The sequence below is a fragment of the Nilaparvata lugens genome, chromosome 6, assembly GCF_014356525.2.
Source record: "Nilaparvata lugens isolate BPH chromosome 6, ASM1435652v1, whole genome shotgun sequence".
Classification (NCBI taxonomy): Eukaryota; Metazoa; Arthropoda; class Insecta; order Hemiptera; family Delphacidae; genus Nilaparvata; species Nilaparvata lugens.
Genome location: NC_052509.1, coordinates 16,872,553 through 16,884,660, shown reverse-complemented (window position 1 = coordinate 16,884,660; position 12,108 = coordinate 16,872,553). Strand labels below are relative to the sequence as shown.

Sequence of the window (12,108 nt, the reverse complement as noted above, 5' to 3'; positions counted from 1 at the left end):
ATTTGTTCTCTGGTTCATAGTAGACTGGGAAAAAGATAAAATTTTGAATATTGTCTGGTATGAAAGAATATTTTATAGATTTCAAAAACCTATGAAAATTAAAAACAAACCAAAATCTATGATATTGAATTGGATCTATTCAATATCACAAAATATACTACTGTCACAGTCAATCATTCACCATTATATTACAAAGCCCAGCAATAGCTCTTGATCCTTTCATATACTGTAATATATAACAGGAAAATTCATCCTACACTATTGGCACTGTCAAATATTTGGTCATCGATCTTTGACGGGTCATATGTCATCTTCAGGATATTTTATAAAAGTTTGTAAAGGATTTTTACGATAAAATTTGATGAGTTGAATGCCCTGTAAAATGCTTCAGGCACTATTCAATACTGTGAAACGGTGTTTTAATAATAAGTGCCCGAGGTTTACTGTTCAAAGAGCTACTATAGTGAGGTCCACGTTATAATGGCAGTGGATAAAGATAGAAGAATAGAGATGCCGATTCTCTGAATTAATTAATTATATTTCTACACTGTCAAAAACATAATTGGCATCATTGAGGACCTAGAAAAGGATAGTACCACCGGCTTTGTCAAATGATAGACTAGGATAGCAAAACCAAAGTTGATCAAATACTGTCATTATAACGTGAACCTCACTATAGCAGTATTGTCCTTCAAAATAATACCGTATTAAACTAGCATTATGGGAGTGAACTCGTTCATAAAATACTCACCTGCTGCTCTGTATACACATACAAGAGCTTTCGACGCGTTCAAAAATGTGGACAACGGGCTGGTTCAAGCAATGGCTGTGCTATTTTTCAGTGGTGCGGGAATACCGCGTCACCTTTTTTAATTTAGGACACAAGCTTTATTGGCTTTATCCTGTGGGCACTGTGCTCTGCTTATTAGATCTTTGGGATACATTTTTCCCGCCGACGAGACAACACAAGACTGGAGACCTACCGAAACAGATAAATACTCCGTTCGTCTTTTTTCATTGATATTAGAGGTTTTGTTGATTTTCATTAGTGTATTTTTAGATTTCTTATTTGGGGTGTCAAATTGGAACATTATTTAACATTTCAAATTGATATTATTTGTGTTAGCGTTGTTTGTGGCAGTATAAACCTATCCCATCTATAACCTAAAAAGTGAGTATCACTCAAAACTTCTCGGAAAAAATGATCTTTCATGCCATATCTTGTAGATACAGCGTATGTAGCTAATTTAATGTTAAATTCTTTAACCGACCACATTCCAAAATATAGGTACTCATATTTCATTTCTATACTCTATGTGTATTGATATGTACCCTGGTCTATAAAATATTACCCTATAGATAATAGTAGCCTAATGTACTTTCAGAGCATAGATACCTGTATTTAACTACCACAATAGTATTTATGAACTATTGTAATATTTTTGTTACTAGAGTAATTTTAACGTATATTCCAAGTTACTTTACATTAGTTTCAGTATTAAAGACTACCGTGATATAAATTGATGAGTTTTTAATTTTAATTCCAATACTGTATTCAAAGATCAGTTTAATAAATTTTAAATTTAATTTATCAACCTGGCCTTGAGATTTGGTGAAATAAAATATTTATTCAGTAATATGTATAATTCAACTTTAATACTTGAAAACAATAAAATATACTCAAAAGCAGCCAAATGCTCTTCTAAAGTTAACGTTCAAGTTATTTTAATAATAGTTCATTTTTAATTCAACAGGTTTGAAACATGGCAAAAGTCCAGCTTGGAAATGTTGTCGTATTGGACAATCCTTCTCCCTTTCTAAATCCATTTCAATTCGAATTGACATTCGAGTGCATTGAGGAGCTTAAAGAAGGTAACCTGGAAAAATGTATAATTTTCAATAATAGAGATAAGTAATAAACATGTTATTAGGTAAGCTCTGTAAGCAGTACACAATATTAGTGCGTAGTAAGTTTATTATTATTCAAGTAAAATCAACCAAAAAGAATGAGTGAGTAAAATTATTTGTCTTTGTTTACTATCAAAAATGTTAACTGTGCAGATGTTCAACTGCCTGCCAAACTCAGCCAATTTGTTTGAGAACTCTTTGTCAAAGTGGATCATTGGAAGGAGCTTCTATCAGTTAGAAGTATTTTTTCAGTAGAATTATTAGTCTTTGTTTACTATCAAAAATGTTAACTGTGCAGATGTTCAACTGCCTGCCTGTCAGTCAATTTGTTTCAGAACTCTTTGTCAAATTGGATCACTGGAATGAATTTCTTTCAGTTAGAATTATTTTTTGATAAACGACTTTGACGCTTCTTACAGTTTTTTTATCACTTGACACGATTTATCCAGGAAGACCTGGCCTTGATCACGACTCACGACATAGGATATTTGGATATAATGTGGTTATGTAGAAGGCTATGATCTCGTTTAGCCCATCATTTGAATGTCCGCCTTATTAGTTGTCTGATTCACTAAGGTGTGATGGAGTCGGTTGTTCATTTAACGCAGTAAAAACTATTGGATGTTTGGATCTGAGCTAAACTTTGATAAGTTTAATAATTGTTCAAATTTTTGGTTGACTGTTTATATTTGTCCATGTATTTCTTCAGAATACCTTCATCTAAGTATTCAAGTTAAGTATTTACACACAGTGTGATAAATAAATAAATTATACATCATTATTACACTTACGCATGTATTATCCCATTAAATTATTATTCTGTCCTAGCTTAGCCCATCCAATAAATCTCTTGTTTTACAATGTTTGCTATTACTGGAACTTGCATTTTATCACTAAATAGTCATATTATGCATGCAAAATGTGAACTTACTATTTCAGGTGAAAATCCATCCAATACAAATTAGGCCTATAATATATCTATACATTATTATTTTTTCATCATTTAATAGACTTTTATAACTCATTTTATAGATTTTGAATGATCACTATATAATTATTTTTTTATCATTCAATAGATTTTTATAACTTATTTCATAGATTTGGAATGGAGGATGATCTACGTTGGTTCGGCTGAAAGCGAAGAACACGACCAGATCCTAGACACAATCTACGTTGGCCCTATTCCCGAAGGGAGGCATATGTTTGTATTCCAGGTCAGTTATTCACTTCAATGTTCGTTATTCTCATACAGACTCATAGTGAGTTTGGATTATCTTTTAGAAAAAAATTACGTCATAAAGTCGTTTACGTCTTTGTGCAGTTCAACAATAATTTATTTGCCAAATATTATAAAAAAACTATTAATTCTTTAGGTTGAAAATGTGTCACATACGTGCAGATGAACAAAAATCCGGTCGAGTTGAGACTTGGTCCTCACTACGCTTGGTCAATAAATATCCTCGCGGTATTCGAAAACAAATAAAAAATTGCCAACCACTGTAGATTTACAATTTCTCTCAGAACCAGTTTTCATGGCTTAATCTACTACATCATATTCTATGTAACACATGCCTTGAAACCATAAAAATGTGGCAGTTTATGGTATAAAACCTGGTTCTGTGATGTATATAATTATATATTGTTTAAACAGTGGTTGGTAATTTCTTATTTGTTTTCAACAGGAGGATCTTTATACATTAGATGACTTTTGAAAGAAAATCACACAAAAAACCACATGTGTGGTGTGTCCAGAAGCACTATATACGCGTGAAACGAAAACCAAACAATTTCAAGTGGTTAATCTTTTATATGATGGTGATGAGAGTTGTCTAAGAGTCCACAGTTCCAAGTGGGTTCCGAACCAACGAGAAGTAATTTGGTTCAATATGAAAGCATATATGATTAAAAGACTTTTGAAAAAAAATCTTAGCACCATAAATGGTGGTTTAAGCACCATACGCTTAAAACGAAAACAAAATACAAGTGGTTAATATTCGATATGAGAGTCTTTTGTAAAAGATTAATAAATAATAAAATTTTTCCTGAACATGAGGAGATTGCATTTAACACAAAATTTTCGCCGGTGCAAAGCAGTGGTTACCTGATAGTAAATAATAAAATTCCGAGCTGGCGAATAGTATGCTGTGTTGAATGAATAGAATATCTATCTAACATATCAATCAGTACTATAATGTATTTCTATGAATGTGAGAATGATTCGTAGCAGGATGTGCTGCTACGCAGCATAGAGATCCCATGTCATCAGATGGGCACGTTAAACTGTCGGTCCCGGCTGAAGTATGGCAGTCTTAAGTTCCATTGACGGCTTAAATGATATATTCAGGCGGTTGGACCTTCCCGCAAGGGACTCTCCACCAACAAAAGCCATACGAATTTACTTTACTTTCGCAGGATGTGTGGTATGAATGATGTTGTGATGTGTTTTGCAGGCGGATCCACCCGACGTGTCGAAGATTCCGGTGGCAGATGCTTTGGGGGTGACAGTGGTGCTGCTGACCTGCAGCTATCGCAGCCAGGAGTTTGTGAGAGTCGGCTACTTCATCAACAACGAGTACACCGACCCCGAGCTCAGGGAGAACCCGCCCGCCCAGCCACAGTTCGATAAGGTCTGAACACTTCCAACAATCACCAACTTGCTCTTTGGTCACTTACAATTAAAAACCAAATAATTCAAATATGAGTAATTCAAAATGACAACAACTCTGGTGAGATTCACTTTGAACTGACAGCAATACGTATCAATAATAAAATCAAATTTTCTCCATTAAAAACAATCCTGGCGTTTTAAAATGAATCTCAATGTACGTCTTAGGTTAGCCCCATTCAAACAATGCTCTGGCAGTTTGAAGTGAATCTCAATGTATGATTGAGCATATAATCCCATTGGATGCACGTTTGCGCAAGTAATTGGGTGTTGTATCCAATGAACCAATGTGATATAAAGCCTTATTCTTCACTTAATTTTGTTTATTTATCAACCTCTATCATTATAGCATCTAAATCAGTTTGATATACATGTAGATGTGTTGATATTTGATACATGTTCAAATAAATGGTAAATATTTGTAGATGTGTCGTTTATAGGCTACTCAAGTCAAGACTATTCTAAATTTAAATTCATATATATCGCAGTTATTCGTTGTTTCATTAAAAAATTCATTCGTTTGTCTCTTTTTCTATACAATAACTACTCACTGTATTACCTTCACAAAAACCTAAACTTATCCAAATTTCATTATTTCTAATCTAGTTTTGAGGCCTCTTAAACCCATGTGTTTTTCTATTTTCTTTGCATTTCTACGTAGGTAAGAAAAATTGAATTAAAAAAAGTTTTGATGTTTCTGAGACAAGAAAGTATTTTTTCATCCAAATAAGCTTAAGACAGATTTGTCATTTATACTCAAGTCAAGTGAATGATCTATTAGAGTTGGACATCTAGGTTAATGTATACTCTTTACGACTGGTTAGTCATGCATCGCTCTGTGAGTTTTGAAACACATCCTAAATTAATTGAAGTTCAATTCTAAAACTGAATCAATTGTATTATTCAGGTGATGCGAAACATTCTGGGTACCGAGCCGCGAGTGACAAGGTTCAAAATCAACTGGGACGACTCGGAGACGGCAGCAGCCTCAGCCAATCAGATGCAAGCCGAGGCCGACGGCGAGTCGCCTCCACAACTGGTTCAAGGTCAAGTCACGTCAACTGCGGTCGGATTCAGTGAGAACAGCTGCAGTCAGAATGCCATGGAGGTGATGTAGTAGCGCAGCGCTCATTGTAGCGCACTGGACTTTGTGTGTGTGTGCATGCACCCTAATATTTGCGCCATTTCATTGAAATTGGATTGAGGGGGGGGGGGAAGTTAGAACATTACAACGAGGGACGTGAATAGTTGGAAGAAAAATAAGATTGTCTGAGAAAATGTGAAACATAAGATGCCTTGGAAAATGTGGAATTAGAACTTTAGAATGAGGAAGATAAGATTGTCTGGGAAAATTTAAAATTAGAACTTTACAATGAGGGAGATAGTTGAAGGTAAAATAAGATTGGACTGACATTTTGTAATCGAACTGGTTTGTTTCTGTTGATGTAAATATATTTCAAAATATTTTATGGTAAATAAGGTTTGATAAGAAAAAATGAAAATGATTATTAAATCTTTGAAAAGTACTGAATCTTGTATTGTTGGTTTATCTGAAAATATAAACATAACGACTGAGTATTATGAATACTTTGAGTTTTCCGGTATCGCTAAAAAGGAGACAATGAACGCGCTAGTCCAAATGTACCATAGAACGTAACTTGATGAATGATTCCTTGCAAGAAGATTCACTTGAGATTGAAGATTGTAAAACTTTAATCTGGTTGCTAGACTGGTTAAGCCAATACCATTGAATAAGCATACAGGAATTCAGTGTATGCTTTCTCTATGCCAATACCAAGGATATTCTTGCAGTAAAAGGTTGGGCTGCTCTCCGGTGGAGTCTCCATTTCAGCGAACTTTGATCCGATCAATTTCGTTATAATTTTTTAGTAGTTTCAGGTGATACTAGGCCACAAAATAAGTAGTTAGATAAGCAGAATAATTTTATGAAGATACTTTTCTGTAGGATTATTTATGTTGTTTCATTAGCCAGATGTGTCTAACCGTGTTTTGTTGTCTTCATGTATATCTCTTCGCCTTGAATTATATAAAACTATTCTTTTCAAATATTTTTTCGATTATTCTTTATCCTAAAAGGTTCTATGAATTCGATTTACGTGTTCATCACCATTTTTTGTTGTTTGTTTACAAATTACCGTACACAGTTATCATTGCTCATTCAACTATTGTGTACAGCATTAATGAATTATTAGTTGGTTGTTTTTAATTTAATTTACTATTTTGCTTATCTTGTTATACTAATGAGAAAATAAATAATTTAAATAAATCCTTGAAAGAATATTTTATAATAATGCAAGAGAAATTGTTGATTAATATTGTACTTTCTATAAAACAATGTATTTGGATGATAAATATAACAATTTAATAACAAAATATTCAATTTAATAATAATCTCCAATATTATTTATCTTTGATAATTGGCTTTGATACTTGATAAATGATAATTTATGAGCTCTCCGATAAATGAATGATGCAGTTTTTTATATAAAAGTCCAGTAGGCTATGTTAAAATATCCGTGAGATGGTGATTGACTTTGGGAAAATGCAAAAATGCATATATTGTAAATTTCAAAAAAGACGTACTCGTCGTCGCTTCTAAATTTATCTTACGAAGAAGGCCTGTTGCAGGAATTCTCCTCAATTTTATTAATCCTTGTAGTTCTGTGAATGTCTTATCATAATCTATCAACCTTGTATCAATTTGATGTGGCACTATTCTTAGTACCTGTATCCTAAGTCAGAAAGCCATTATTATGATGAAAAACAGTGTTTCTTTTTAGAAAACAATGAATGTCTAAGATTTGGATCATGAGGAGTGAAACTAACAGTATAATACACCAGGGAAATCTTTGAAGAGACTTCCTAAGATAGTCTCAAGTCTAACCAGGGTTCACTCTCTTCTTCAATTCATTGTCCCTTAAATCATATCAAATTATAGTCAAAACATATTCCAAAATTCACGAAAGAATCACAATAATAAGTCAAGTCGTAGGCTTTATTTCTGTATTTCCAGATGATTTCCATTCAATCAATTACAGTAATAGTGGACAAGTATTATTTGATACAATAATGAATCGCTCTTAAGTTCCTACACAATTCTTTCAACACTATCTGGATGCGCGTTGCAACAGTGCAAATATACGCTAAGCGATAATAACGTTTTTGTATTATTAATTTGTTGAGTTTTGTTTGAGTATCTTCAAGATAACATTATAAGAATATACTGTTTAACATAAATAGTCAAATTTTACACTATTCTCTAGTCTAGTGACCATATTCTTTATTGAATTAAACCAAATATTCATTTAAAAACACGAGCACATAAGATGCATAAATATGAAAAACAAATCCTAGCATGCTCTGAGAATTCGCCACTGGAGAAAAGTAATGATTTTAGAAAACTTCAACATTAGTATAGACCTACTTAAAACCTCAATTTTGAAAAAGTTCAATCTTTTCTGAATGGACTTGAAGTTTGAGTAATCCTAACAGTAGCCGGTAAGTTATGATCAATAATAATTAAACAAAGATTGAAGATTTAGCCGGAAATATAACCCAATATGAGATTTAGATACGTCATCTTGTTCAACAACCACGTTTCACTAGAGAGATAATCGACAAATACTTGTCATCAAACATTAGCACTAAACTATTCACAATCTCATCAATAATTGAATGTTGGAATAATTGTTAATATATTTAGAGCATCAAGTTCATCATAATCTTATTAATGCAAGCTTTAATGACATTTTCAAACAAGTACTAAAAATGAAAGAATCTGTTAACAGTAAGAGGATAAAAACCTATAGCTATACGTTACCATTAAATTAACAATTTAAATAACTTTAAAGTGAAAAAACACTCACATTCGTTGTGCTGTGGCGACGACCGTGGCAGTCGCCACACCAAAGAATGTGAGTGTTTTTCACTTTAAAGTTAGCCTATGTAAAAATACAATAGTATTAATATTAGTGAAAACAATATTGATAACCAACGAACAATTTACAGATAACAATAAAATATTTACATAGAATTCAACAATTTTCAGTTACAACGACCATCCATAGCATTGAAAATGCTACAAAATGTAACTTGATGAAAGGACACCATATGAATAGGTTATTTAGTGCAGAGGTTAACTGAGTGATTATTACCTATAATAAGTGAATGAATATTACTATCTATCATCATCTTAAAAACAAGTTTTCTACTTTTTTAACGATTTCAAAGATAAAATATTTGATTGAATTTAGGTAAAAGTAATCCTATTAGAAAAAGAAAATTCCGAGAAAGACGAATTGTCTCTCAAATTAATTTAAACAAATATCTACTTTGAAATATACAATTTACAAGAGATCAAGTTTATCACATAATACAATTTGTACAATGCTTTACGAGTTTCTAAATTTAAATTAAGGAATGTATGACGATTAGAAAGATTTTTCAAAGTTATGTTACATTTAGATTTTTTCAAAAAGTTTCCAGATAACTCACAAGTAAAGTACTTAAGCAGAAACACATGCAAATTTTCAAAGTTTGGTTGAGGTGCTGGAATCAGATAGGAGCCAATGAACCAAACTTTTCAGTGAAAGAGAATTCTCTTTCAAATTATATAGCAAATCTCTTGAACTAATTCTAATTTTAAATGCAACTACAATCAAGAATCTTCAAAACAAAAATTATATAAGTATCTTTTTAGCCCATTAATCCATTTTTAGGCAAGAAAATGACTTGAAATTTGTTTGCATTGGAGGAAGACGCCTTGAAAGGAAGATACATAGAGAACAAACTCAAGTTACGGCGAACTGTTTCAAAAGACAACAAATATATTCGAGCCCACTCCTTCCATTTCTTATTTTTGCCTTTTCTAAACATTGTAGTAATAAAGCTTTTGTAATTAGTGATCCAATAATATAATATGTAGAGGAATACGGCTGAGATATTCTGAAAAATTCCTAAACAAGCCCCGGGTTCTTAATCTTAGTACTTGGCTTTAGTCCTGAGGTACAAAGGATGGGGAATGTTATCAATACTGTAATCAATAATTGAAATATAATTCAAAATTCAATGTACTGTACTATATTGTGTATTAACATTTTCGTTGTTGTCAAACTGATATCTAATAGTGGTATACCCACCCGAGCAAACTGCAAAACGCAGTTCATTACCAATTCAAACCCACCATCCGTTAAACTTAGACAATATAAATTACCGGTAAATGCGTATTTAAAATAAATAAACATTCATGTATTTGATGTCTTACTGACAATATAGCTTGAGTTTAAAATATTTTAAACGTCATTTCATGGCTATGATTGGCGAAGCAAATGTGAAAGTTTTATATTGACAAAAAAACCATCAAAAAGCAAGTACAGTATAGATAAAATTAAAATCTAAAATTTAGGCCAGTTGCTCCTAACATAATCCCCCTTCAAAGTCGTCTTCATCCCCTCCACTGGGGGCCGCTGCGCCACCTCCCTGTAAAAAACACAGTAATTGTAATTAGGAATAAATTAAGTATATGTATGTAAAATTATTTTCTAATATTACACAACACTTTACAATATCTACAAGTTGGATTCTTACAAAAACAATCAACAACAAAATTGTTTTTATCATTACACAATACCGTGTATCATTATACAGTAACTGTAACTAATTAATTTGAATTCAACAAATTAAGTCTATGAACCCGGTTGCTAGAATTTTACAAATAATTTAGTTCAATTATTGTCTTTTTTCTTTAGGGCTACTTTTAATATAAATAAAAATATTAATCTGAGTACCCTTTTGAATTATTTTAGCACGACATGTTTCGGCTACTAAATCAAGATTATTTAAATTTTGTTCAAATATGATTTCAATATATGAGAAGAAATATAATACCACTTTCAACTTTCACACAAAAGTTAACACATTATTTGTATACTATATATAATACAATTTCAATTTATGTTAAGATTATGATTTTCTGTACCATTGAACAACCCTTTTTTAAATAATGCATAATGTGCTTAAATTATTCTGTTCATAAGACTGTAGCTATATGGATCTATAACTTATTAGGAAGCTTCCCACGTTCCTTGTGTTTTGTGTTTTGTTAAGATATGCATTTTCAAATATGTTGATAATTCCAATACCAGGTTATTTTTTTAAATAATCACTGCTACTGCAGTTATTAAAATGAAATAGAAATATTCAATAACCCCTTTTCTTCTTTGGTTAACAGCCTTCGGGCTGGTTGGCAGCAACTCTCCATGCCTCTCTGTTATCCGCCATCCTTTTGAGGTCTCAGATCCTTCTTCATTTGTTCTATGTACTCCAGTCCAGGCTTTCCTCGCGAATTCCTTTCCTCAGTCATTCCCTCCATTATTTATTTTTTTAGACCCTCATTTCGAAGAATATGATCAACTAAGATTGTGCTCTTCTCCTTTTCAAGTTCACTTTTGTGCTTGAAAAAATTAAGTACATGTTGTGAATTACGCACAACAAGAGGGTTCTTGATGGTTTTTACCTTATTTCAATATTTTATTCGAAGAACATGGAACGTGTAAGACAAGCTATATTCTATTTATTTATATATCTATTTATTTAGGTATATATTCTAATTATTTTATCTCTAGATTTGGTGATCTGCATTGGCCCTCCAGACCATTCGATGTGTGATTTCTCCTTGTAGGGATTTCTTAAGTTTCGTGTGTATGAAAACAAGCATCGTACGTTGGGCGAACTGGAACAAGCTAAAAAGCAGAACGACGCTCAGATCGATCGTCAACTATTGGAGAGAGTGGAAGCAAACTTCAGAGATAGTCTTCACATTATTAGTAAGCGTGAAAATGGACACTTTCTTGATATTATTTTTCGTACATAGTTTAGTCAAATTGCATGTTCTAAGAAACGTACTTCTGCCAATGAACTATTTTTAAATTTTAAAATAGAGAGTGTTGTCCATTTGAGAAACATCAGTTTCCCGTGACGAACCCTATATAAGAGTATGGAAATACCTGTGATCGGGTAGAGACATAAGAGGGCGCGGCGTTCTGGCGCACCTGGCCCTTGGGCTGACTGGAGTTGCCAGGCGGCAGAGGCAGGTCACGTGCCAGGCGCGAGTACTCCACGTCCATGTGCTTGATGAACGGACTGTTCAGCGCCGACCGAGCCGCGTCCGGGTCCTCCTCGTCGTAAGCCGACAGCAGCATTTCCAGCGTTTGCACCTGTCAACAAATTATTCGTCCAAACTGAACTGAACTGAACTGACATTCATGAATAATTACTGGTCAAAAGATTTATTAATTACTGGACAAAATGTCAAGAGATTTATAAATTACAAGACAAAATATAAAAAAAAAAATTCAAGTGAAAACATAACCTTATTTCTCAGAAATTTTCATTCAGAATTTCATTATAATTTGGAATCTTTATGGGTTACGATTTATCTTAATAGCTAATGTTATCTGCTAATGTAAAATATTATGGTAAACTAGATATGATAATGAATGCGTTTGGGTCAAAAT

At 32.7% G+C, this 12,108-nt stretch overlaps 2 protein-coding genes across 3 annotated transcripts; one reads left to right on the top strand and one right to left on the bottom strand.

Moving 5' to 3' along the window:
* The first annotated feature begins 895 nt into the window (after positions 1-895).
* On the top strand, positions 896-6,644 carry LOC111052127 (histone chaperone asf1). Of its 2 annotated transcripts, none has more exons than XM_022338755.2 (5): positions 896-1,171; positions 1,755-1,872; positions 3,007-3,122; positions 4,359-4,535; positions 5,481-6,644. In XM_022338755.2, the coding sequence occupies exons 2-5, from the start codon at positions 1,764-1,766 to the stop codon at positions 5,688-5,690; spliced, it is 612 nt and encodes a 203-aa protein (XP_022194447.1). In that variant the 5' UTR covers positions 896-1,171; positions 1,755-1,763; the 3' UTR covers positions 5,691-6,644. The 2 variants fall into 2 exon arrangements, with proteins under 2 accessions (XP_022194447.1, XP_039286210.1); XM_039430276.1 differs by lacking the exon at positions 896-1,171 and adding an exon at positions 1,187-1,288.
* Positions 6,645-7,575: 931 nt separating this feature from the next.
* Positions 7,576-11,827, bottom strand: LOC120351815 (gamma-soluble NSF attachment protein-like). Its single transcript, XM_039430277.1, has 2 exons — positions 11,599-11,827; positions 7,576-10,072 (listed from the first exon to the last, which is right to left on the bottom strand). Exons 1-2 carry the CDS (start codon positions 11,791-11,793, stop codon positions 10,010-10,012), a joined length of 258 nt encoding a protein of 85 aa, XP_039286211.1. The 5' UTR covers positions 11,794-11,827; the 3' UTR covers positions 7,576-10,009.
* Positions 11,828-12,108: the final 281 nt, after the last annotated feature.